Here is a 27,558-nt window from a genome sequence, read left to right as displayed (position 1 = left end):
CATTTGTTTTTGCCAAGCGTATACTTTACTGAAGCTTAAATGGTGACAGAAGTAACGTAAGCTGAAGCTGACGTTTTCCCACGCAAACAACGCAAGGAAAGTTCCCAATGTTGCTCCCTTCGTCTTTTTCGCCTCCGTTTATGTAATGACTATAAAGCAGTTTTGAGAAAGGCCTGCTGGAAATCCTTAAACAATTTTTTTTCCCCTATGTTTTTTATTTATTTTCCATTACATTCACAGATTTGAAAAGTAGCGTGGCGGCTGAGCACAGTCGTTCCATTACATTTGAATATCATCAATACAAATCTCAAAGTATTACAACAAACTAATTCCCTCTTTTTCCCCCGTAATGTCTACTGTCTCATATTTGGACCAACACAGTTCTTGTTCTATCAGTGAAACAGAAAATACCTTTCCAGTATTCATCAATAATCTTCAGCCTATACATATCTTAATTGATTTGACATTCTTCCATCTTTTAGACAATAATTTAGTAAGTTTTTCTTAACTCTAATTTCCCATTGATGTTTAAATTTAACGTTTAATCTTTTTTCATTTCCAAATTTTAAATGACCCCAGTTTCTAAGTCTCCTACCTCGTATTTATTTGGGGCTAATAATAATAATATTTTTTCCTTCTTTCTATTTTTTTTATTTGCATGCTATTGTGTAGTGTGAATATAAAATACCATTACCGTAAATGCCGGCATACAAGGCGACCCGGCGTATAAGACGACCCCCGTCTTTATAGCCGGGCCGCATTCCTAGAACGTCGTCTTATACGCCGGAAACTACCAGTATTTCCGGCGTATAAGATGACTCGGCGTATAAGACGACCCCCGTCTTTGGCGCTGATTTCAGCGCTCGCGGAAGTCGCCTTATACGCCGGCATTTACGGTATTTCTGGGAATTCCCCCCCCCCCATTATTTCCTTTTTATATTTTATAGAAGCTGTTTACCAAAGCAGAATTTAAAAAAAAAAAAAAGTGTTTCCGATCGCCAAAAGTTCAGGAAATTTTGCGTGAACTAATGATGATGATTTAAATTACCTTAGGAGGATTGATATCTTGGTGTTTTTCCTTGGAAATATAGTTTTGTGTTTAGCTCTTGAAACGGAAGATCAAGTTCTTCAGTACAGTTGGGTGATGCCGTAATTTTCTGCAACTGGATTAAGTAAAAAAAAAATATATATGCATGGATATCTCATGGAGGTTTCTTCTCCAAAACAATTTTTATTAGTTTTCCATTTTACACCAACACAGCTTAAGAACCCACGTGGAAACATGGTGATCCATTTTTTAAAAACAAACAATAACATAGTAAATATATACCCATTATTTCTTAAAAATTTCCCTCTCTATTTATATAGAATATTATAATCAAATTAATACATTTTCAAATGAATTCATTCATTACTATGTCTAACCATCAACTGAATTAATCAATAAAAAAATTTTAATCTATAAAAACCTATATTTCTTCACATATTTAAACTTAAGTTTAATGAATTCCATTTATTTAAAAACATAATCAAGTCAATATCTTTCTAAAACCAATTCATTCACTGATATAACATTTCATCCAAGTTATATAATTAAAAATAAACTAACATTATCTATTTATATTGTTATAGGCTCATTAAAACATTTCTAAAACAAATTGTCATTGAATATATCACTGTATATAAATTTCATTAATCAATAAAAGTTTGCAAACTCATTATCCATCCCAAAGATCCTGTATCATGCTTTCTTAATTTTGCAAATATTTGATCTTAAACTAACATATTCATTTACTATTCAGGTGCCCCAAGTGTTTTTTTTTATTTAAGCATTATTAACTCATGGTGGTTTCTGAGGACATGGTGACCTCTAATGGTCAGATAAGCATCAACATTCAACATTTTGGCCTATATTGTATGCTACTGAACTACTTTAGAAAGCAACTGGAAATTGTTATTAAAATGGTTAACGGGCTTTTTGTATGTTTTCCAGTTCTTTGCAATAGAGATTTCTACCAGAGATGTTGGATTCATGACTTCCAAGCTCTACCAAAACATATTGTGCCATAATATTCCAAAACTGCTGATGCAAAAAAAAAAAAAAAAATCAACTTTTGGCACTTTGTAACACAACGCAAAGCTTGAAGATTCCAGCAAGGTGAAAAATGGTCTAAATCATTTCAACGGAGAAATCTAATTTGAAAATTTTCATCTCTGACTTTTTCTTGTTACAGTATTGAACAACAATGAACAATGAATATTTTGCCATTTTTAAAAACAACAAAGTTTCGATGTATCATTGTGTATACGTTTGAATAATGTCACTTTTTTCTTGGTCGATACCGATAGAGGTCGATGTTTTAGGAGGAGTTTTTGACAGTAAATTGGATAAAAAGGTAAAATGACCATTGAACTCTGTGGTGCTCTTCAGATTTTTTAAATGTAAAGTATAACATAAAATTAATTTTTAATTTTAATTAATTTTTAAATACAGAGAATGTGAACTCCAAGAGGAGTATAAATTCAGTGTTTTTAATCCCTTGATGAAATCGATTTTGAGTATTTTTATGAACATTTAAGATTGTGCGTTTCCCAAAACTCCATGGATGGAATGGGTTCCTTGAATATTTTATGATAGATTAGCACCACAATCCTCAAATGAATTGTCTGAAAAGCTATAAATGAATAAAGATTGTGTTTTAGGCACCATTTATAAAATGAAGTACTTGTGTACATTACACAATACATTTTCCCCATAATCAAAAACCCGCAAGGAAAGCAAAATGTCTAGAAAGCCTCAAATTCACATGTTCTTTGGTGCACCCCTTCTTTCAAGTGCTCCAAGGAACATTAAAGAAGAGAATGGTTCTTTGGCTAATGAGAAGCCATGGAGAGAATTACACCTTTCATTTACCAATGACACTTTTAACCTTTGTAGCACAGACTTCAGGTCTCTTGGCCATGAGACCGCAGATGATGCCGTTTTGGTTGTCAATTCCAAAGATCACTTCCCAGTAAACTTTGGGAAAAGAGGTGGCTCAGCTGATGCTTTTATGACCGATTGCGCAACATCTGTTGGATGTGTCAAATCCTTTGGCAATAAAAAGAAGGTCCTGTGTGAGTCACCTGACCCTAGTTCTGCCGGTTGCGATATTAGCAGAGGGAACCAGAAAAAGCATCCTGTGTCTCAACAAAGCAAAAAGGATTCTATCGAAGGAAGTGCTAGTTACATGATACGTAAACATCTTGATACTTCTCCCTCGGTGTTTGAGGCGAAGGACTTAAAAAAATGTGTGGTAGATAATCACAATCCATCTGGTCTTCAGTGTGAACCTCAAGGTGAAAATCTATTCCTGAAACAGTATCTGAAAAGATGTTCACAAAAAGCCGATGAATCAAAACCTGGAAGCCTGCTAGATGCACCTCAGGGTGAAAATCTATTCCTAAAGCAGTATCTGAAAAGATGTTCACAAAAAGCCGATGAATCAAAACCTGGAAGCCTTCTAGTTGCACCTTCAAATCTTGACATAACAACAGACAATGAATTCCTCAGTGTTCTGACTTTAAGCCAAGTCGCTCTCTGTTCAGGACAGTATGTTGTAGAACAGAATGAAATGCAAAATAAGTCTATAGCAGGGGAAGGAGTAGAATTGGCCCACCCTTGCAGGGAAGACGGAACAGATGGAGAACCTCTAGTTAAATTAAATGAAGATGGTGATATGGCTGCTAAGAAAGTTGACATAAACTGTGAAGCCAACTCTGATTGTTCAATTGAACTCTTTGATTCAGATAACTCAAGTCAAGATCCCCCAGATTTCAAAGGAAGTTGTCCTCTATCTTCACCTCTTAATAATGAAGGACAGGACCTTAAATCCCAACAGAAAAGACCGCTACATTCTCCAGAAGATCACCACGCTGAAAGATCTCAAGTATCTGAAGATCAGGTGACTACCTCTCGCTTTACCTTTGGGTATCAGCAGCTCCCCAAAAGAATCAAATTAGCATGTTCTCCTGTTCGCCTGGTTAAAAAAGCCGGAAAAATGTGGTTCCCAGGAATTGGGAGAGCTCAGAAGCAGCTGTCATTGCTTAAGGATTGTGTTGAGAAAAGCCGGAAGTACTCTGTCTTGGTTGTAGTGCTACATCCTTGTCATATCAAAGAAATCAAGACAGGAAGTAATTCATCCTCCAAAGTCCCTTTAGCCACAATTGTGGTTGCTGATCAATCAGAAGTGCGACAGAAGATTGTGTTGTGGAGAGCTGCTGCCTTTTTATCACTTACGGTCTTTCCTGGAGACATCGTACTGTGCACAGGTGAGTCCGTACAGCAGTTACATTTCCATCTGTAAGAGGGATATTTAAATATGCTTTATTGTTGTTAGTTGCGAAGTCATGACCGACCCATCGCGACCCCATGGACCACGTTCCTCCAGGCCTTCCTGTCCTCTACTATCTTCTGGAGTCCATTTAAGCTCACACCTGCTGCTTCAGTGACTCCATCTAGCCACCTCCTTCTCTGTCGTCCCTTTCTTCTATTGCCCTCCATCTTTCTCAGCATTAGGCTCTTCTCCAGTGAGTCCTTCCTTCTCATTAGGTGGCCAAAGTACTTGAGTTTCAACTTCAGGATTTATGCTGTTTAAAAAAAACCCAAGCCATAATCTTTTAAACATGGGCTTGAAATGTTTTGGTTGACATTGCTCTTTCGTGGTACCGTAGCATTGTGAGGTCAGATACAACCATGTCAATATATTTAGAAGATGGGATTATCCAGCCCCTGGAAAATGGTGTCCTTCACTATTGTTGCATTGATGGGGAGCTGATTATGTGCAGAACTGAGATCATACAAACAGACCCATTCCAGGTATGTTTCTGTTGACTTTCAAGATGCCTGCTAATATCTCTATATTTTTGAGACCTCTTCCGTAAGCGCAGGTTTTAAAAACAGTGGAAAATAAAATTATACCCAGAACAGCACAGAACTTGGGGAACAAAATGAGATATACGCCCATAGCTATATGGAAATCCACGAAACGTAGGTGGAATTACATTGTAATGTTTTTTCTTCCGCAGAAGCTGCCCCAGGCTCTTTGTGGTGCCATTTAGTTTTTGGGCATGTAACTATTTCATTCCCCGCTGTCCGTCAACAGTTCTCAGAATATTTTTATTTGCTACTTTTTTAAAAAAAATCTGCACTTACCGAAGAGGTCTTAAAACTAACTAGAATCTAGAGAGCAACTGAAAGTCAACAGAAATGTACATGGAATGGGTCTATTTCAGCGATGGCGAACCTTTTAGAGACCAAGTGTCCAAACTGCAACCCCAAACCCACTTATTTATCACAAAGTGCCAACACGGCAATTTAACCTGAATACTGAGGTTTTAGTTTACGAAAAAAAACAAAACAATTCATACGCTGCGGGCTGTCTCTTTGTTTCTTTCTTTACAATGTATCCTTTCCGCTACTCCTACATATTTACTCTTTGAACTGTCTCTCCCTTGATGTTACCTTGAGTTGAGAAAGGAACGTGCCTCCAGCCATCTGGCTTAACTCTCGTTTCGGAAGGGAAGGCGCAAAGACCCAACCACGTCTTCACAAGCATGGGAACGGACCCCGTTATCAGCTCCTTTCCCACAACGGACGTAACACCTGAGGATTGGCCCGTTCGAACTGACCGGATGAATTATTAGGCTGGGGTTTTGCTTGGGACTCTTTTAACCTATTGATGTGAGCGGGAAGCCCTTTCCATTGATTGATCTCCTTTTGTTTTTTTCCTCGCAGATGTCGTTGTCCGTGAGAACCGTTGGGTTGGAGAAATGACGCTACAGTCAACCTTTACCACCAAGCTGGTCAACCTTGGAAGCTGTTCAGCTGTTGATCGGAAGGAAGGTGAGGATGGACCAACGCCACGCAGAGGGATCTTGTCTCAAGGATAAGGTCACTATAATTTATACTCCCGTGTTCGTCAAGCCACTAATTTCTCGCAGCGTTTACTAGTAGAAATATATTTTCCCAAGTCTATTAAACGACATATGGATAGTCCTTGCCTTATAACCATTTGTTTAGTGACTGCTAGAAGTTCCAACAGCGCTGAAAAAAAAATGACTTACGACCATTTTTCACACTTTATGATCTTTGCAGCATCCCCAGAGTCACGTGATCAAAAATCAGACACTTGACAACCGGTTCATATCTATGATGGTTGCAGGGTCCCAGTGATCCCCTTTTGTGATGACAACAACAACAACAACAATAATAATAATAATAAAATTGGAAAGGACCTTGGAGGTCATCTAGTCCAAACCCCTGCTCAGGCAGGAAACCCTATACCATTTCAGACAAATGGCTGTCTAGACTCTTCTTAAAAACTTCCAGTGTTGGAAGATTCACCGCTTCTGGAGGCAAGTTGTTCCACTGGTTAATTGTTCTAACTGTCAGGAAGTTTCTCCTTAGTTCTAGGTTGCTTCTCTCCTTGATGAGTTTCCATCCGTTGCTTCTTGTCCTGTCTTCGGGCGCTTTGGAGGAGAGCTTGACTCCCTCTTCTTTGGGGCAGCCCCTGAGATATTGGAAGACTGCTATCATGTCCCCCCTCGTCCTTCTCTTCATTAAACTAGACATTTCCAATTCCAGCAGCCGTTCCTTATATGTTTCAGCCTCCAGTCCCTTAATCATCTTTGTTGCTCTTCTCTGTACTCTTTCTTGAATACGGGGGTGGTCTTCTGAAAACGGCTACTAAAACACGACCGATGTACTCGGATCCCTTCAAATTCAGTAATAATGAGAGGTTTCACGATCAAAATTACAGGCTGAAAGATCAGAAAACGCAGACAGAAAGGATAAGGCGTTGAAATCTAGTTCTTCAAGGACTCAACAGTAGAGGAAGTCCTAAGCTGACATTGATATCAAGTTCAGAGCAGAATAACAGAACAACAAGAGTTGGAAGGGACCTTGAAGGCCTTCAGTCCTCTGCTCAAGCAGGAAAATAGACGGTATTCCCTTGCTGATCGTGCTGCTTAAAATAATATCTGTTATCTCTGTTTAATAAAATGGTATCAGAGAAATAGGGCTAAGTTCTACTTTGCTAGTTGCTATGGTTCCGACAGATGAAACTCTTCAAAGAACTTTGAGGCATTGTTTACCTTAAAGAATCTTTATTGGAGTAGTATAGCTTTGGCACTACCATAGTTGAAGCCAAAATCTGAATTCTCCTCCCCTGAGCACACAGTATCAAAGCACAATTCCCTCCTCTAATTAATGGTCATAAATCACATTCTCCAATTAGTTTGAAATGCAGGCTTTCTCTCCAGTTCTTCAACCTGCCATTTCTTATCATCTCTTCTTTCAAAAGCCCTGAATTCACAAAATTGTTATGTCTAATCAACTCCCATCACATTCCTCCTCCTCCCCCAGTATCATCTCATTCTAAAAGTAAACCATAAGGAAGAATAAGGCTGCATCTCCATATGTTGTCAAAGCAAGAACAGCAGCGTTGACACTAGTAATGTTAGCAGCGTTGACACTAGTAATATTTGGGGGTAGCACCGCCCACGGAAGAAATAGGCAACTTCCGTAGCCAAAGGTGAGATCAATTATAACCTCTTTTATTTTCCAAGTCTCACATATAGTAGACAGTCGTCATCTCCAGGATTTGCTGACCTATGTTTCTGCAAAGCACGCCCCTCTTCAAACTGTCCCTCCAAGGCAAAGGCAGAGTCTGGACCAGGTTCCCCACGTGCTTCTAAATCAGCTGAAACCAGATACTTTGGTGCATGCAGTGTTGAGAATCGTCAACGTCACAGTGCTGACGGGTGAGTTGAGTCTCTCATCCTAGAACTTCTCGAAGCCCCCAAATTTGGTGTGTGGCATGGCAGTGGAAAGATGCATTAGAGCAGGGCTTTTCAACCAGTGGTACGGGTACCACCTGTGGTACATTGGCATCTGGCAGGTGGTATGCGACCATCCTAGAAAAATGGTAACGGGGGAGGGGAATGAACTGAACCAGTGGCAGCACCGCACAAGCCTGAGCGAGAGACGGCTGGAGTTGCAGGGCTGTCAGAATTCAGCGGAAGCACCAGGATCAGTGCTGCTTTCTGGCTGATTGGCGCTTCTTCGGGTCTGTCAGGGCTCAGTGGAAGCGCCAGGATCAGCACCAGGATCCAGCTGGAGCTCGGCGCTGATCCTGGCGCTTCTGCTGAGCCCAGAAGAGGCGCTAATCAGCTGGAATGTTGCAGCCTCTCCAGGGTCTTGTGATTTATGTTCAGATGCTTGGCAACTGATTCATATTTATGATGGTCACAGTGTCCCAGGGTCATTTGAAGTGACCAAAACCTGCTGCAACCACCCAGCAGACGGGGGGGGGGGGATAAAAACCAAACACCCCCCCCCCCCCCCCCCACTGCCAATCCTCAACAGAAATGCTCACAACAATGAAAACCTCAGACAGGAGGAAGAGTGTGGCCGGGCGGGCAGGCAGGTGTCTTGTTTGGCTGTGGCTTGGGAGGCACTTGTTCCGGGGCCGTTGTAACTTTGAATAGTCACTAAGTGAACTGTTGTAAGTCGAGGACAACCTGTACTTTATCACTTTTTCCTTTTTTTTATTTTGGTCATCAAGTTTTTGACCGAGGACTGGTGGTCCTCTGATGTTGCCATATCCTAAAAGTGGTACAATGGGTGAAAAGGTTGAAAAGCCCTGCGTTAGAGATGTGATGTAATTTCTTTTTTTTTTCCTGAATGCCTTCTCTGAGAAAAATACCAACCGAGCATCTGGGGTCCAGCTCTTTGTGAGGGAGATTGTCCCATCTTCCTGTTAAGCACGCAAATATCCTTTCCAGGTCTATCTCAAGGAGAAGAAGAGGAATAATAGCAGAGTAGCCTGCATCTGAACTCTTGTTGATAAGAAGGTCAGGAGTTGATTTGAGAGCAGCTGATGTTTCCGTCTTGGCCAAACAAGCTTAGATTCTTGAGTGGTTCATCTGATTTGACAACATCCTTTGCTGAGGATTGAAGTGATACTAGTGATACGAAGGAATTTGTGACTAGTGACATCCTTTATTAACATTAATAATTAACTTCCTAGATAACGTAAGGAGAGACATTTTGTTTTCATGAAATTATTGATTGTTTTTGGACCTTTTCATCTCTTGCTCGCCCTATTAACTTAAGTAATCTTCTTGCTTCTTGGTTCTAAATTGAGAGCCTTATAATAATGCAGAGTTTCTGCCAGGCCTAAAGAAAAGGTATTAGTTACCAGTTAAATAGACTGGGAGCCTAATTATAAACATTCACTGGAATCCTTAACGTTGAAATTTGGTTGTTTTGAAAACGTAGCGTCGAGAACCTATTAATGAATTTTAAGGGAGTATAGCTACCTCTTCCCTCTACCTATTAAAGAAATCCAAAATGCCACTGTCAAGAGCCTTGAATCTCGTTCCTTCAAACACCCTGTAGAAATTTTTTTTTTAACATGAAGGGAGTAATCAAAGCATTTTTTTTAAAATTTAATATGAAGTCTTCGGGTGTAAGGGAAGGGTGTTGTGAATCGCAAACCTATTAATCTGAAATCGTTCTTCGTGCTCTTGTGCTCTGAATAAAGTTATAGTAGTACCGTGGTATTCAGCAAAACTGGTTGAATTTGATACTCGACGCATTTGGATGTGAAAATGTTGTCCCGATACTCGTACTTTCTTTAGTACCCAGCATGCTGGAAAAAGAAGAGGGGAACAGCCATAGAGAGCGGGCAGGAAGAAGCCATGCTGGAAAGGTCACTGACATAGGAAAAGTGGGACAACTACAGAGGACGGACAGGAAGTTGGCCAGAGTTGCTAATGTAGGAAGAGGGGGATGACCACAAAGAGCGAACAGGAAGTTGGCCATACTGAAACAGTTGCTTCAAAAAGAAGAGGGGAACAGCCATAGAGCGCTGACAGGAAGAAGCCATGCTGGGAAGGTCACTCACATAGGAAAAAGGACAGATAGAAAAATTTTTCCTTGCCAAGACAAAGAGTCACGTGGTAAATCACCTGGTTTGCTTGGCACTCATAGTTTTTAGGACCCGTCATGCCTCCCAGAACCAAGTAACATTGAGTACCGAGGAAGCACTGTACAGTCCAGGGGTAGGCAACCTTGGCTCTTTTATGACTGGTGGACTTCAACTCCCAGAATTCCTGAGCCAGCCATGCTGAGGGGAAAGGGAGAGGTTTCCAAGCTGAGCCATGCTGGCTCGGGAATTCTGGGAGTTGAAGTCCACGAGTCATAAAAGAGCCAAGTTGCCTACCCCTGTGGTAGGCCCATCATTGGTGAGGTCCTTGAGCTAATTCAGCTCTCTGTGCATTGCCCCTGGACCGCCTGTTTGTACAGACCCTTGATCTTCAACCACAACTCCTTGCCCACCATCTGGGGCAGGGGTAGGCAACCTTGGCTCTTTTATGACTCGTGGACTTCAACTCCCAGAATTCCTGAGCCAGCATGGTTCAGCTTAGAAACCTCTCCTTTTCCCCCTCAGTGTGGCTGGCTCAGGAATTCTGGGAGTTGAAGTCCACGAGTCATAAAAGAGCCAAGGTGGCCTACCCCTGGTATAGTCAAACCAAGTTCCCAGTGACAAGACTGGCTAGTCCTTAACCAGGAAAGAGGGGCAGCTGACCTCAGCCCAGAAGGAAGCAAGCCATATTTATTATTCCAGTTTTTCAACCTTAGACTCGGTGTACAGTTTTAAAGAAGAAAAACAAAGAAAAATCATCTTAACGGTGGAACAAATCAAGGGTCAACCTTACGCCCTGGTCGTCTGGGGAGATACAGCAGCCCAGTGTCTTCAGCTTCAAAGGAAGAAAGGTAAAAACAGTCCTTCAACATTTTAAAATAATTTTAGGCATGCAGGCCCGGCAAGAAACAAGTAATACAAGACAACCCTCCTCTGTTTTAACGTGAATCAGCTTTTCACTATGAGACTGATCAAAGGAAGGAAGAGGCAGGCACACCAGATGGTCAAAAGTTCATTTGGAAACAACTCCCAAAATTTTAAACAATGACTCTCCTAGCTGGGATTTTATTTCAGTTTTTATTACTTAGTTCTTTTGTTTCATTAACATCACCACGGCCACCCATTCCAACAGACTCTGTATTCTTAGGTTCATGCCTGTAGATCCAAGAGGTAGCCAAGGTTGAGATACATTGGTCTAGGCCAGTGTTTCCCAAACTTGACAATTTTAAGGCATGTGGACTTCAACTCCCAGAATTCCACAGCCAGCATTGGGAGTTGAAGTCCACATGCCTTAAAATTGTCAAGTTTGGGAAACACTGGTCTAGGCCAGGGGTAGGCCACCTTGGCTCTTTTATGACTCGTGGACTTCAGCTCTCAGAATTCCTGAGCCAGCATGGCTCAGCTTGGAAACCTGTCCCTCTCCCCTCAGCAGGGCTGGCTCAGGAATTCTGGGAGTTGAAGTCCACGAGTCACAAAAGAGTCAGGGTTGCCTACCCCTGGTCTAGGCCAGAAGTCTTCAAACGTGGCAACTTTAAGACTTGTGGACTTCAACTTCCAGCACAAGGAAGTCATAAAGTTTATTTATTTATTTATTTATGAGACTTATATACCGCTTTAAGTGCAAACGCTCTCTAAGCGGTGTACACCAGTCAGCAATGTATATATATATATTTACATTGCCCCCAACAATCTGGGTCCTCATTTTACCTAGCCCGGAAGGATGGGAGGCTGAGTCAACCTTGAGCCGGTGAGATTTGAACCGCTGACCTGCTGAACACAGTCAGCTAAAGTGGCCTGCAGTACTGCACTCTTAACTGCTGCGCCACCTCGGCTCATAAAGTTGCCCAGTTTGGAGATCCCTGCTCTAGGCCAGTGATGGCGGGCCTTTTAGAGATCGAGTGCCCGACCCTTGGCCCGCCCCTGATCTGCCTCCCGCTCCGCCCTCCCATAGGGCCACTCATCACAGATTGCCGAGGCAGTCTTGCAGCACCATGGCGGCCACGCCTTCCGCCTGCACCCCGCAGCATCATCTGCACATGATGGGGCGCAAGGGCGGAGTCTTGCCCCTGCTGCCCAGCTGCCATGTGTTTGGCTGCGCTGCTCTGCGTGGGCTATGTCTGGGGGAGCCTCTCCTCCAAGCAGGCTGCTGGTGAGGAGGGGGTTGCAAGGGGAGGCGGGCCTGGGGCAACAGCATGTGTGCCCACAGAGAGAGTTCCGAGTGCCACCTCTGGCCCGCGTGCCATAGGTTCCCCACCACTGCTCTAGACCCTTCATTCGGACCGGGAGCCATCATACTGCTTCTTCCACACCTTTGGTCATTCCACACAAAAAGAGATTGCCCCAAACTGTATAGAATAGTGTACTATTGTTTAAAATAATGTTTTAAGACGGGGTAAGTTTTTTTTTTTTATTGAAGAGTTTTATAAAGGTTACAATATAAACCCCAAAACCAACCCACCCTAAACCCCTCTCCCTCTCCCACTTCCCAGAGCTGAGTACAGGGTTACAATTATAATAATCATAATCTAACTAACATTAACCAGCTATATAAATAACCAAGTCCATAGTGCGCTTTAACGTGCCTTTAGCACAGCGGTTCTCAACCTATGGGTCGCGACCCCATTTGGGGTCGAACGACCATTTTACGGGGGTCTCCAAACAACGCGATCCGCCATTTTTCCCCCTCGGGGTGGCGACGCGTGTGCGCAACACGCATGGGGGCGGCGACGCGTGTGTGCGACACGATGGGGGTGGCGACGCGCATGTGCGACGCATGGGGGCGTCGATGCGCATGTGTGACGCGCATGGGATGGCGACGCGCATGTGCGGCGCGCCGTGCATGCGCGACGTGTCCGTGTGACGTGGGTCGCGTCACACAAAGGTTGAGAACTGCTGCTTTAGCATAAATATAAACAAATTAAAAGTAGTACTAATAAAAACAGAAACAAACATAATATCTTAGTTATTAAGATAGTTATTAAACAATACAATATCCAAATTATTAAACAATACTAATACTAAGAATAATAATAATATCATATAATTAAAACTAAAAATTCCACTATAATAAGCTATTAATAATAATATTCTAAAATTTACTCATAAACTAAGTGGAACTTTTTTAGACGGGATAAGTTTTTGAGCCAATTGGTGCAGCGATTAAGGCACCAGATTGGAGATGGTTAGCTGAAGTCCTACCTTAGGCGCAAAGTCACTTGGCTTCCGTTGGGCCAGATACTTCTTCTCAGACCTAGCAAGGAGGCAAATGGCAAACCACTTCTGAAAAATCTTGCCAAGAAAACCACCAGGGCTCTTTCAGGCAGTCAGTCTCCTAGTGTCAGACATGATTGAAAAGGGGGGGAAAAATGGATTCTGAAGCTGACCTCTCCTTTATCATCCATTATTTTATCTCCGAAAGAAGCATAGAATGTTTTGTCCAAAGCTTCGGCGATACAAATGTTTTTCCTCTTCCTCTTCCTAGCTCATATTTGGGAATTTAAGTATCTCTTTGTAAAACACCACCCCGTCTCTGGTGACTTGGAATTGCACACGACGCCTTGGTCGGTCCTAGAGTGCCTTTTTGACGACGATAAAAGAGCACTGGCCTTCCGAGAGACGTTTGGAAGGAACGTCCAAGAGTTGATGAAGACGACCACTTTGGCTTCCCATCTAGAGGAAAAACGTTCTGGTGAGATCCTTGTTACCTCCTTCAGATTGAAGACACCCTGTGTCTTAATATAACTCTTGTACTTGAATACTTTACATGGGCTAAGCGTGATCAGACATATGATGAGTTTGTCTCTTTTTCAATTCCAAAGACCAAAACCAGGCTCAGAACTCTTTGGGAAAGTTCATAACTGACAGAGAACTGCAGAGATGGGATGGGTCCTCAAGAACATCATCCTCTGTGCTCTGACTTGACACAGCAAGGATATAATCAAGAATTAGCTCTTAAATAATAATAATAACACCACCAACAACAATAATAATAATAAAGTTGGAAGGGACCTTAGAGGTCGTCTAGTCCAACCCCCTGCTCAAGCAGGAAACCCTATACCATTTTGGACAAATGGCTGTCCAGTCTCTTCTTAAAAACTTCCAGTGTTGGAGCATTCACCGCTTCTGGAGGCAGGTTGTTCCACTGGTTAATTGTTCTAATTGTCAGGAAGTTTCTCCTTAGTTCTAGGTTGCTTCTCTCCTTGATTAGTTTCCATCCGTTGCTTCTTGTCCTATCTTCAGGCGCTTTGGAGAATAGCTTGACTCCCTCTTCTTTGGGGCAGCCCCTGAGATACTGGAAGACTGCTATCATGTCCCCCCTCGTCCATTAAACTAGACATACCCAATTCCAGCAACCGTTCCTTATATGTTTTAGCCTCCAGTCCCCTAATCCTCTTTGTTGCTCTTCTCTGTACTCTTTCTAGAGTCTCAACATCTTTTTTACATTGTGGTGACCAAAACTGGATACAGTATTCCAAGTGTGGCCTTACCAAGGCCTTGTAAAGTGGTATTAACACATGAGCATAAGTCCCACATGGTTTTCCTTTGAGTTTGTACAGACAAGCAGCTAACATTGATCTTAAACTTCACTGTACTACAAATCACATCAATACAGATACTATTCATTTTAGTTATGTAGTCCTTGATTTACAACAGGTGGCTTAGCAACTTACCACCCGATCTGAATTTCTAATGCGCTCTCTCTCTCTCTCTCTCTCTCTCTCTCTCTCTCTCTCTCTCTCTCTCTCTCTCTCTCTCTCTCTCTCTCTCTCTCAGACACACACACACACACACACACACACACACACACAACGTGCAGTCTCATATAACTACAATTTGAATCCTCAGCAACAGGGTAGCATTTAAGGCATTGGCAGTGACCCACAATCACACGATTGCATTTTACGAGGGTTTTGCTGAAAAATTGGCCACTAACTTCTGGCTTGCAGCCAAGCTGCGCTTTTTTTGTTCGCCTTAACGGCTGCGGCATTCATTTTACGACTGCCAGCAAAAAGGTTGCTGAATCAGGTTGGATCACATGACTGTCCCCTTTTACGACTCGTGGGCAGGCTGCATTACGGCCGTAACCCGAGGACTTCCTATGCAATTTTACTTGTCAATGGGAATAAAATGCAAAACAGGAAAAAAAAACATACATTCAACCGTAACAACAACAATGTGTATCCAAAAAAAAGTGACCCAAACATCCAACATTAAACGTTATTAAAAAAAACAAAAAACATTCTGGGCTGGATGCTGAAAACAAAAATAAAAAAACTACCGTACTTTCCGGAGTTTAAGACGACTCGGCATATAAGACGGCCCCCGACTTCGGAGAAGATTTGCATGGTTTAGAAAGTCATCTTATACGCCGGAAAATACGGTAATAAATTCCCCTCCCTTTTACATAATGGGTCTGGAGATAGTTATAAGCTTTCTCCTCCTTATTTAACCAGAAAAATGTATTCTATAAACAGATTTTTCATTCTTTTCCTAGGAATAATCGAAGTCAAGGGCTGCGTTTCAAAGCTGAGCTTCACGGATGCTTCTTTATCTTACGGACAGCTGGTCTTTGATGCTGGTACTTCCCTGGAGCACATATTCGCTTCTCTTCCTCTGATCACCTACAAGGGGTGTGCAAAATGCGGCCGTGAACTACAGACAGACAACAACGCGATCTACCAACAGTGCCCTACTTGCTTACCTTGGAACAAAGTCAAAATCTTCTACAGGTAAGCAAAACAAAAAACAAAAAAAAGCGGAAGACGAAAAACTAAAGTTGCCAGCAGCTTCCTGTTTAACATTTTTGAACGTGCTCTGTAGCTGCGTCGCATATGATTTAAAGGAAGTCTAGCAAAAATAGCCCTGCCTTGAAGACTTGAGTAAATTACGTTCGCTACCTGAACGGACCGAACGGTTTGAAGGCTATTCTGTTGTTCTATGACTTTTGCTACTCTTAACGTTTCGTCGTCTTTTCATTTCTCTGGTTTTTTTTAACTGTTGCAAGCCGACTGGCGTAGCTCCGCGGCGAGGTAGGGGGCAAATAAATTTAACTGATCTGTAAATCATCCATGTAGATTTTATGAGTCGTTGAAATCCTAGCACACAGTTAACAAATGGGTGCTCATCTCCCTTGGAGACTGGGAAAGAAAGAGTAGTGTGAGGAGCTAATAGCAGAGCGACACCTTCCCAAGACCTTGATTTAACACTCACCCAATATTTTTCTCCTTCCATCCTCTCCAAAAAACACTCAAAAACTGGGAAGCCTTGACCACGCCTAGCTAGCTTGCAGATATCCTATTTAGGACCTCTCAATTATAACTTTCATTGGCCCGGTTCTGGGTCCTGAAATTAAAAAGCTTTAAGCTTACATTCTGGAACTCTTTGTGGGACACCTAGTTACTGTTCAAGCAAAATCTTTAGATATTATAGTAGCCAAAATTTTGGAAACCTTTTGGGAGAAGTGTATTTTTGAGGTTTGATGGCTAATAACACCACTTATTTGGGGGAATAATACCATAAAATTATATTTCAATGGAAAGATAATTTAATCAAGAATGTAATGCAACATAGCTTGTTCAATTATCTGTACTATATCCTATGAAACATTATAACCAAAGAACCAGAAAAAGGAAGCACAACTCGCTTAGGTTGATCTCAGGTAGCTTTCCTTCATCTGATGGTAGCCAATGAGCATGAGTGTTTAGAGAGCCAATCGGGTGTCATCTTGTTTTGGCAATGAGCCAATCAGATCACAGTAGGATTCAGTGATTGATGTCCTGTATTGAAGCTGAGAGGAGGACATTTGTCAGTGTGTTATGTGATCGCTATCAAGTTGGTTGGGATTTTTGGTGTTCTTTTATTTAGCGAGCTTGTAAAATGTAATAAAATTAAAGTCATGGTGCAAAGAGCTGACTGGTCACCCAGAAAGCGCTGTAAAACACTGTTATGAAGTGAACGGCTACAGTTATAAAGACATTAGAAGAAAAATGGGTGGAAACTTAACCAAAGGTGGCATTTCTGCTGTACACTGTTCCCAAAAGGTTTCTGCAATTTTGGCCACTACTGTACATTGAGATTTTTCTTTGCGTGTCTCAGCGTCAGAAGAACACGCGCCAGTATCTCCGGCGGCCAGCTTGAAATGGAGACTTTTCAAAAAGTTGAAACAGCTGCTCTTTGAAAAAGCAGAGATTACATCCAGTTTTTCAACTCTTTTTAGTCTGTTAAGAAGAGGCACTTCTGGTGGACTGACACCAGAGGGCAGTAAAGAACAATTTATGGAGAGAACAGACTTTCTTCCAGTTGCATCTGACTTTCATAAAAAAAAAAAAAAAAACGATAATAGGAATTCGAGGAATCCGTTTGTGGTCTTACTCTCAAAAGCAGAGATGCCAAGATGCCCTCCCCTTATTCTGATCGCAAAGTTTTTGCTTTGGCTGTCCTCACGTAACAGTGTCAAGGATCCTCACCAGTACAATTTGGGAGGACAGACCTGGATGTCTGAATAAGAGAAACACTCAATTACATTTAGACACACACCCCCGTCCACCCCTTGGATTTCTGCTTCAAAATACTTCATTTATTTGTGGGTTTTAGATTCACTTGAGTAGCTTGAGAAGGTAATAATAATAAAAATAAAAATAAAGTTGGAAGGGACTTTGAAGGTCATCTATACCATTTCAGACAAATGGCCATCCAGTCTCTTCTTAAAAACTTCCATTGTTGGAGCATTCACAGCTTCTGGAGGCAGGTTGTTCCACTGGTTAATTGTTCTCACTGTCAGGAAGTTTCTCCTTAGTTCTAGGTTGCTTCTCTCCTTGATTAGCTTCCATCCGTTGCTTCTTGTCCTGCCCTCAGGTGCTTTGGAGAATAGCTTGACTCCCTCTTCTCTGGGGCAGCCCCTGAGATACTGGAAGATTGCTATCATGTCCCCCTCGTCCTTCTCTTCATTAAACCAGACAGACCCAATTCCAGCAACCGTTCCTTATATGTTTTAGTCTCCAGTCCCCTGATCATCTTTGTTGCTCTTCTCTGGACTCTTTCTAGAGTCTCAACATCCTTTTTACATCGTGGCAACCAAAATTGAATGCAGGATTCCAAGTGTGGCCTTACCAAGGCATTGTAAAGTGGTATTAAGGTAGCTTAGGGCCATCCTCTCTGCTTTTATTCACCTTCAGAAAAATAATACCGATGCTGTTTTGAGTATGCTACTAGGGGAATATTTCTAGTCCCGGCCGTTTGGTCCATGTGATTTTGACCTGAGGATCGTTCTTTTAAACTCCCCTGCTTCTTCATGGTTGCCAAAGTCAGATGGGCTTGAATGCATCTCAACGTACGACCATAACTGATCCCAAAAGTTTGACCACGTGACCCTGGGGATGTCATCCACGTGAAAAATAAGTCATTTTTCTTTTCCAGTGCTGTTGCGACTTTGAACAGTCGCCAAATGACAGGTTGCGAGTTGAGCTGCATGCTGAATTGGGAGTCCACTGCACCAAGCTAAATTTGGATATTGTGTTTTTTTGTTTTTTGTTTTACTCGCTATCCCCGTTTTGCAGGCAGGCAGCCGTGAGTCAAACAGCGCCGCGGTTGTTGGTGGATAACGCAACAAGGTGGATAATTATGATTGTTAATAATGTTTGCCTGGCAGGTTTCTGCCCTTGGTGTGTGCTAAGGCGCTTTGGACTTCACAAAGACGGTGAAGGTTGGCGAGATTGTTTCCGGCAGCCTTATCGGCTCCTGATAAGGCTGTAATTGGCCCCTGTTCTGATGTATCAATAATTTAGCTCGATGCGAAACCGGGCAAGCTGGCTGCTTTCGCTTTGAAATTGCCACTTAATTGTTTCTGATTATAAGAAGTGTTCGTTGAAGACTGGAAGGTCAGCTCGGTGGGCAGCGTCCTTCTGCTCACCCGTAATTGCTTCCGTGCGGAGACCCACTTGTGGTTAGGTACCATTCTGGACTTCAAAGTAGGGAAAAAATGTCCTTGAGTTAAGCAGGCACGGGGGAAGGCGTGTAGCGGCCAGGATATCTTTCCACATTGAGTAATAGCCGCAATAGCTCACCTTGCTATCTATTTAATTTACAAACAGGTACAGCTAGGCCTTGACTCACAACCGTTCCTTCAGTAGCCATTCAAGGTGACAAACGTAACATAAAAAAACTGACTTATGACCAGGGGGGACATGATAGCAGTCTTCCAGTATCTCAGGGGCTGCCCCAAAGAAGAGGGAGTCAAGCTAGTCTCCAAAGCACCTGAAAGCAGGTAAGTAAGGTTCTACATTTAGGCAAGAGAAACCAAATACACAGGCATAGTATAGGGGATACCTTGCTCAGTAGTAGTAACTGTGAGAGGGATCTCAGAGTCCTAGTGGACAATCACTTAAATATGAGCCAGCCATGTGCCAAAAAAGCCAACACAGTGCTAGGCTGCATTAACAGAGGGATAGAATCAAGATCACGTGAAGTATTAATACCACTTTACAATGCCTTGGTAAGGCCACACTTGGAATATTGCATCCAGTTTTGGTCATCACGATGTAAAAAAGGTGTTGAGACTCTAGAAAGAGTGCAGAGAAGAGCAACAAAGATGATTAGGGGACTGGAGACTAAAACATATAAAACATATAAAGAACGGTTGCTGGAATTGGGTAAGTCTAGTTTAATGAAGAGAAGGACGAGGGGGGACATGATAGCCATGTTCCAGTATCTCAGGGGCTGCCCCAAAGAAGAGGGAGTCAAGCTATTCTCCAAAGCACCTGAAAGCAGGAGAAGAAGCAACGGATGGAAACTAACCAAGGAGAGAAGCAACCTAGAACTAAGGAGAAACTTCCTGACAGTGAGAACAATTAACCAGTGGAACAACCTGCCTCCAAAAGCGGTGAATGCTCCAACACTGGAAGTTTTTAAGAAGAAACTGGACAGCCATTTGTCCGAAATGGTACAGGTCAGGATAGGCAACCTGGGCTCTTTTATGACTCGTGGACTTCAACTCCCAGAATTCCTGAGCCAGCATGGGGGAACTGTGGCCTCTTCGTGACTTGCGGACTTCAACTCCCAGAATTTCTGAGCCAGCATGGCTCAGCTTGGAAACCTCTCCATTTCCCCTCAGCATGGCTGTCTCAGGAATTCTGGGAGTTGAAGTCCACAAGTCATAAAAGACCCAAGGTTGCCTACCCCTGGTATAGGGTTACAGGGGCTTGGACTAGATGACCTCCAAGGTCCCTTCCAACTTTATTATGATGATGATTATGATGATGATTATGATTCACACTTACGACTGTTGCAGCATCCCCGCACTCCCGCGACTTACATTCAGACACTTGACGACTGACTCCCACTTAGGATGGTCGCAGTGTCCCGGAGGGGGGGGGTCACGTGATCCCCGTTTGCGTCCTTCCAATAGGCAAGATCAGTGGGGGAAGCCAGGTTCACACAATAACCGGGTTACCTCACTTACCAACGGCCTGATTCACTTAAGCCCTGTGGCAAGAAAGGTCGTAAAATGAGGCAAAACCCCGCTTAACGAACGCCTCGCTTAGCAACAGGAGTTCTGCGCTCCGTTGTGGTTGTCGGTCGGGGATGGCCTGGTTTCCGTTTCCTGGTCCGTGCTGATTACAGAAGTCTGGGTGTCGAAATCCAGGCGTCTTCAAAGCTGGCCAGGTCGAGAAACGCCGATTAAGAGGGAGAATTAAGCAACTTTCGAATGCGTTTGCTGGCAGTCGATGCCTTGCTGTCTCACAACACCGCACTTTGAGATAAACGAGTAATATGTAGTTATAGACCAGGGCTTTTCAAGCAGTGGTACGGGTACCACCTGTGGTACATTGGCACCTGGCAGGTGGTACGTGACCATCCTAGAAAAGTGGTAGCGGGGGAGGGGAATGAGCTGAACTTGTGGCAGCACCGCACAAACCTGAGCGAGAGATGGATGGAGCTGCAGGGCTGTCAGGGCTCAGTGGAAGCGCCAGGATCAGCGCTTCTTCGGGGCTGTCAGGGCTCAGCGGAAGCGCCAAGATCAGTGCTGCTTTCCAGCTAATCGGTGCTTCTTCGGGGCTGTCAGGGCTCAGCGGAAGCGCAAGGATCAGCATCAGGCTCCAGCTGGAGCTCGGCGCTGATCCTGGTGTTTCTGCTGAGTCCTGAAGAAGCTCCAATCAGCTGGAAAGCAGCACTGATCCTGCCGCTTCCTCTGAGCCCAGAAAAAGCGCCCATCAGCTGGAATGTTGCAGCATCTCCAGGGTCTTGTGATTTACATTCAGATGCTTGGCAACTGATTCACATTTATGACGTTCACAGTGTCCCAGGGTCATGTGAAGTGACCAAAACCTGCTGCAACCACCCAGCAGACGGGGGGAATAAAAACCAAACACCCCCACCCCACCCCCGCTGCCAATCCTCAACAGAAATGCTCACAACAATGAAAACCTCAGACAGGAGGAAGAACGCCACTGGGTGGGCAGCAGGTGTCTTGCTTGGCTGTGGCTTGGGGGGGCCCTTTTTTCAGTGCCATTGTAACTTCGAACAGTCACTAAGCGAAGTGTTGTAAGTCGAGGACTACCTGTACTTGATCACTTTTTGTCCTTTTTGGGGGGGTCATCAAGTTTTTGACACCTTGCTAGCCGACGGGTGGCACTCGGATGTTGCCATATCCTAAAAGTGGCACCATGGGTGAAAAGGTTGAAAAGCCCTGTTCTAGACGATGGCATCCTTAAGTATCTTGTAGCAGGAAACCTCAAACATTAAAACTGAAAGGCTGCTCATTTTTTTTTCCCTCCCCCATTTCCTCCTTTTAGACCTGCCGTGATGACCGTGGAGGACGGGGCTTATGAAATCTCTGTTCAGGTGGGATCCGAATTGTTGGAGAAAATATTCCTTAACATTCCCGCAGAATGGCTGAAGAAAGCTGTAGGTAATGCTTTGGGAATCCGTGGTGTAACCCTGGAGAGGTTTTTGGTCTGCAATTTCAGGTTCACGAAGCAAAGGATGAGAGTTCCCTAAGCAGAGAGCAAACCTCACTCTCTTCTGAGACGGATGGTGTTACCTAGTTGGGTAATGAAACGTCTGCAAGAAAGCAACCCGGCTCAGATCCTTCTCCTCCTCTTCCTTCCTTCCTCCCCTCAAACCCAACTCTCTTGTAGCACTGATGATGTTACCTACTCTGGTGATGAAATGTCTGCAAGGAAAGAACCAAGCTCAGAGAGCACCAAGGACCCCACAGTTATCCTCCTTCTCCTCCTCCTCCCTTCCTGCCCTCAAACCGCCCTGCCTTCTAGCACTGATGATGTTACCTACTCTGGTGGTGAAATGTCTGCAAGAAAAGTACCAAGCTCAGAGAGCACCAAGGACCCCACAGTCATCGTCCTCCTCCTCCTCCTCCTCCCTTCCTGCCCTCAAACCCAACTCCCTTCTAGCACTGATGATGTTACCTACTCTGGTAATGAAATGTCTGCAAGAAAATAATCAAGCTCAGAGAGCACCAAGGACCCCACAGTCGTCGTCGTCTTCCTCCTCCTCCTCCTCTCTTCCTGCCCTCAAACCCAACTCCCTTCTAGCACTGATGATGTTACCTACTCTGGTAATGAAATGTCTGCAAGAAAATAATCAAGCTCAGAGACCACCAAGGACCCCACAGTCATCGTCGTCCTCCTCCTCCTCATCCCTGCAAACCCCACTCCCTTTTGGCACTGATGATGTTACCTAGTTTGGTAATGAAACGTCTGCAAGAAAATAACCAAGCTCAGAGAACAGCAAGGACCCCACAGTCGTCCTCCTCTTCTTCCCTTCCTCCCCTCAAACCATCCTCCCTTTTAGCCCTGATGAGGTTACCTACCTCATGCAGCTCCAGCCGTCTCTCACTCAGGCGTGTGCGGTGCTGCCACCGGTTCAGCTCATTCCCCCCCCCCGCTACCACTTTTCTAGGATGGCCGTGTACCATCTGCCAGGTGCCCATGTACCACAGGTGGTACCCGTACCACTGGTTGAAAAGCCCTGCTCTAGCCCAGGGCTCTCCAATACAGGCTGCGGCCTCTTGGCTAGCAGACTGCGGAAATGGCTGGCTGGCGCGTGCACTCACGCGTGCACACACTCCCCCCCCCCACTTGCACTAGCGCCCCTGGGCCTGTTTGCATCTATGCGCAGGTGCAAATAGGCCGCTAGCTCCAGTGGGCTGCATGGCCCATTTGCACATGCGCAAATAGGGCCCGCTAGCGCCGCACCAGTGTGTCTGGTCCCGTTTGCACGCAGTTTGCAAACTGCTCTGCTTCCCTTCGGGCTGCGTTCCCGGAAAGTTCGGAGACCTCTGGCCTAGCCAGGGAAAAGAAAATTTCTCGGGAGCCTCCAATGGGAAGGATTGTGAACTTCTTTTTCTCTTCTTCTTCTTCTTCTTCTTCTTCTTCTTCTTCTTCTTCTTCTTCTTCTTCTTCTTCTTCTTCTTCTTCTTCTTCTTCTTCTTCTTCTTCTTCTTCTTCTTCTTCTTCTTCTTCTTCTTCTCCTCCTTCCTCTTCCTCTTCTTCTTCTGTTGCAGAAGCTTCCTCAGATGCCACCTACGGGATGCTGGTGGCCGATCTTTGCCACTCTCTGCTCACGGATTCCAAGGCGTCCTACCTTCTAACCATCAAGAGCCATTTTGTCCTGGATGAAAACAGTTTCCCTTTGGAGAAAGACTTCCGGCTGCTGGAATTCCACCTCGATCTCTGAAGCCAGGCCTTTTCTAATGAGGTTCCTCACTCAAGTTCACAACCACAGAAAGACGTAAAATAGGGCGATGTGGACGAGTTTTGTTTTTTGTTTTTTTTGGTCTTGGAAATGAATGCGTGTTATTTTTACGAGTGCGTCTTAAGAGCAGTGATTTCTTCAGACCGTTATTAAAAAGCTACTCAAAAGCTGACTGATGTTTTCTTTGTTAGACTTTCAGGAAGTTCCTGAAAAAAGAGATAAAGACATCTGGAAACTCTTCCCGGCCAACTTTGTTTTAAATGTGTCGCCTAAAAAAAATAAAATATTTTTCCTTGCCGCACCCTTTTTTTTTTTTTTTTTTTGTCAGCCCCAATTTTTCGCCTTCCTTGCCATCACGCCAGCTTATCTATCAGAAGCTCCTGGTTTTGGAAGTAAATATATTGTAATAGCAGAAAGACATTTTCCTCTTCACAAACGGGGGGGCTTCAGCTACGTTATCAAACTGGCGGCAGGGATTTCTACATTTGCGTTTAAAAAAAAAAAAATACCTCTAATCCCTGGAGGAGATGTGCCAAATGCACTCAGCTTGCAAAGCAAATAAATGCTTCAAAGGGAGAGGAAAAAAACAAACCAGACTTTAAATTATGCTCCTGATTAAAAGATACCAGGGGGCAAAAAAAACCCCCCCCAAAAAAAAACCACCCTATTTCTCAGTCTATTCCTGTGGAAAAAACAGGTTTGCGTTCAAAGTGCCGCCTTAAGTGAATATAATAACTCTTTCCTCTATTTGTGTAATTTAGGGGTTTTAGTTTGGTGTGGAGCCTGGCTGAACTTGGATCTGTGGTGGGAAGCCTAGATCTTAAAATGTTGATCTCGTACTGGGAGCCAACACCACCCCTCCCTTCTAGCACTGATGATGTTCCCTAGTTGGGTAATGAAACGTCTGCAAGAAAACAAGCCGGTTCAGAGAGCACCAAGGACCCCATAGTCCTCTTCCTCCTCCTCTTCTTCACAAATTGCTCTCCCTTCTAGCACTGATGATGTTCCCTAGTTGGGTAATGAAACGTCTGCAAGAAAACCACCCAGCTCAGAGAGCACCCTGCACCCGACAGTTCTTTCCTCCTCCAACTCCTCCTCCAACTCCTCCTCCTCCTTACAAACCCCACTCCCTTCTAGCACTGATGATGTTACCTAGTTGGGTAATGAAACATCTGCAAGAAAAGCACCCAGCTCAGAGAGCACCAAGGACCACAGTTGTCGTTCTCCTCCTCCTTCTCCTCTTCACAAACTGCTCTCCCTTGTAGCACTGATGATGTTACCTAGTTGGGTAATGAAACGTCTGCAAGAAAACCACCCAGCTCAGAGAGCACCAAGGACCCCACAGTCGTCGTCTTCCTCCTCCTCCTCCTCCTGCAAAGTCAACAATAATATCTTCTATTGGGGCTGGCTGTGGTGTGTGCGTGGCCGGGAGTTTAGCTGGGCAACATCTGGAGGCCTATAGGTCCATCCCTGATAGAAAACTCTTCTTTCCTCAAAGAATCCCGAGTCAACAGGCATTTGGTGGCCCCTCCCAATTATCCACTAAGTGCAGCAACCAGCCTCTCTCAGCTGGAGTGAGCTCTGTCGTTCCTTCAGCCAAAGCACAGCATAAAATGGAGAGGCAGCCTTATCCTTGCCATCGGCAAACCCCTTGCTTGACTTCGCTGAAGTATTTACAGTGGCAATTTTCAGCACCGGAGTGGCTTTCTGCATAGGCAAGAATATTTTTTTGTGGGCCTTGTTCCTTGTGCCCAACTCAATTGTGTGCTCGGGAAAACTGCGAGGGGTGGGCCGTTGAGTAGGTGCGTGTGGGAAGCCAGGCAGAACGTGCTAAGGTCTCTGGACAACGTGCAACGATGATTAAGAGAACGTGCGCCAATTTATTGTTTTCCCATGCCCTTGATTGAAGGCAACTTTCAAGACCTGTGGACTTGCAGCTCCCGGAATTCCTTAGCCAGTTGTGATTTTCTGGGAATTCTGGGGAGTTGGAAGTCCACAGGATTTAAAGTTGCCAAAATCGGACACCCCTGATTTAAGACGAGACCCACAATGACGGGGACAGCGGGAAGGTCTCGTTTCCCAGGCTTTGCAGTATTTTATTTTAACAAAACACAATGCGGGACAGACCATCAAAAGACACAAGATCTGGCTCAAAAGATATTTCATACACATGTTCTTTTGCTATAGATCAACCAGAACACAACACACAGCACAGTGGTGGGTTGAAACATGATGCCCAGTCTTCCTTTGCTGGATCACAGTTTGTTCGCAAAAGCATAAGGAGCACAGTTTACAAAACAAGGAGCATGCATGAGCTAGAACCACGATACGGCTGCCAAATGCTGTAGCGATCCTCCACTAACCAGGTTTGCAAGAATTTGACCCAGTCTGTACAGGATGGTCGTCTTCCAGCATTAGCCACAATGGTAGGTCAACATGCATTGAGGCATTTGTACTATCTGGCCATTAGCATTGACAAGCTCATCTCCAATCATGGGGTTTACAAACCATGGATTCCTATTAGAAGATCTAAGCCCAAATGAAACAAACGACGTTATTTCAGCACAATGTGCAAAGTCATTATTTGCCACCCAGTGGAGGGCACGATGTTGCTTTACCAGAACTCCTTTATAAATTATAATAATGGAGCAAAGAGTAAAATCTTGTCTTTTTGCAAAAGAACATCGGACTCATTAATTCTACTTGTATCTACTGTATCCTGTTCTGACAAAAAACAAAACAAAAAAACTTTCCTGTTTCAATTAATTTCCTGATTATTTTTTCCTTTTGCTCCAGAGCGGTGGAGCTAAGGAATAAATTAGTAGCTACAAAAAGATCACGAGTTGACTCTTGCAGGAGTTTCTGAAATTATTTTATATTTCCCCTCCCCAAGTTTGTTTAAATAATGGACATGTTATTTGTGAACACAGCAAAGGGATCCCAAGTAGAATTTACCAAGATTGAACTGAATCTCAGATTAAAAGGTGAGGTTCTTTTTCTTGTTGTTGAGAGCCCTACTCTGTGAATATTTTTTTTTTGTATTTGTGTAGAGCATGGGTGTCCTGGTTGGGGGATTCTGGGAGTTGAAGCCCACCAGCATTGCCAAGGTTGGGCATCCCTGTTGTAGAGGTTTATAATTTGATCTTCAAGAATCCTGTAGTAGCTCAAAGCCTTCCTTTATCAACACAGAATTTTGCCGAACTACGTCACACAGCATGAGAATGGAAAAAGTCTTCTCACAACAGGAAACAGCTCCAATAACGCAGACATTATGGTTGTGACTCCATAGATCAGATTACAATGTTTTCCTCGTTGCTGTCTTTATCAGCCAGTTTTCTACCAAATTTTTTAGCAACAATTCACTAAGGCAGGGGTAGGCAACCTTGGCTCTTTTATGACTCGTGGACTTCAACTCCCAGAATTCCTGAGCCGGCCATGCTGAGGGAAAGGGAGAGGTTTCCAGGAATTCTGGGAGTTGAAGTCCATGAGTCATAAAAGAGCCAAGGTTGCCTACCCCTGCACTAAGGAAAGAGAAATAACTCGTGGAGTGGAAATGTTTTTCTCTATTGAAAGGACTTAAGGATTAAACTCTCTTTTAATGGCAGAATCAAATTTTCCGAGAACTCCATGATGGAAATCTGAATGTCCATTTCTACTGTCAATAGTAAGTCCATGGAAATTTCAGAAGAACAAGAGTTGGGAGCGACTTTGAAAGTCTTCTAGTCCAGCCCCTTCTCAAGCAGGAAATCCTATACCATTTCAGACAACAACTATCCAGTCTCTTAAAAACCTACAGTGATGAAGCATCCACAACTTCTAACGGCAAGTCGTTCCGCTAATTAATTGTCCTGGTGGGAAATTTCTCCTTCGTTCTAGG

At 43.7% G+C, this 27,558-nt stretch overlaps 1 protein-coding gene across 7 annotated transcripts in view; it reads left to right on the top strand.

The window, feature by feature from the left end:
* Nucleotides 1–27,558, top strand: part of SHLD2 (shieldin complex subunit 2) — a 52,758-nt gene that overhangs the window by 20,837 nt on the left and 4,363 nt on the right. The window contains exons 3-11 of one of the 7 annotated variants that reach the window (XM_039343378.1): nucleotides 1,994–2,396; nucleotides 2,939–4,311; nucleotides 5,777–5,884; nucleotides 7,609–7,803; nucleotides 10,688–10,822; nucleotides 13,453–13,659; nucleotides 15,466–15,700; nucleotides 21,761–21,876; nucleotides 23,491–23,982. In XM_039343378.1, coding sequence (XP_039199312.1) covers nucleotides 3,054–4,311; nucleotides 5,777–5,884; nucleotides 7,609–7,803; nucleotides 10,688–10,822; nucleotides 13,453–13,659; nucleotides 15,466–15,700; nucleotides 21,761–21,876; nucleotides 23,491–23,663 — 2,427 coding nt within the window. In that variant the 5' untranslated portion in view covers nucleotides 1,994–2,396; nucleotides 2,939–3,053 and the 3' untranslated portion in view covers nucleotides 23,664–23,982. Of the gene's footprint in view, nucleotides 1–1,993; nucleotides 4,312–5,776; nucleotides 5,885–7,608; nucleotides 7,804–10,687; nucleotides 10,823–13,452; nucleotides 13,660–15,465; nucleotides 15,701–21,760; nucleotides 21,877–23,490; nucleotides 23,983–27,558 lie in introns of those variants that run through there. The other 6 variants (XM_039343376.1, XM_039343372.1, XM_039343371.1 and 3 more) reach the window with 6 other exon arrangements.

This window comes from Crotalus tigris, unplaced genomic scaffold (assembly GCF_016545835.1).
Source record: "Crotalus tigris isolate CLP2741 ecotype Arizona unplaced genomic scaffold, ASM1654583v1 scf7180000017847.2079705, whole genome shotgun sequence".
Lineage (NCBI taxonomy): Eukaryota > Metazoa > Chordata > Lepidosauria > Squamata > Viperidae > Crotalus > Crotalus tigris.
This window is presented reverse-complemented; position numbering and strand designations above follow the sequence as displayed.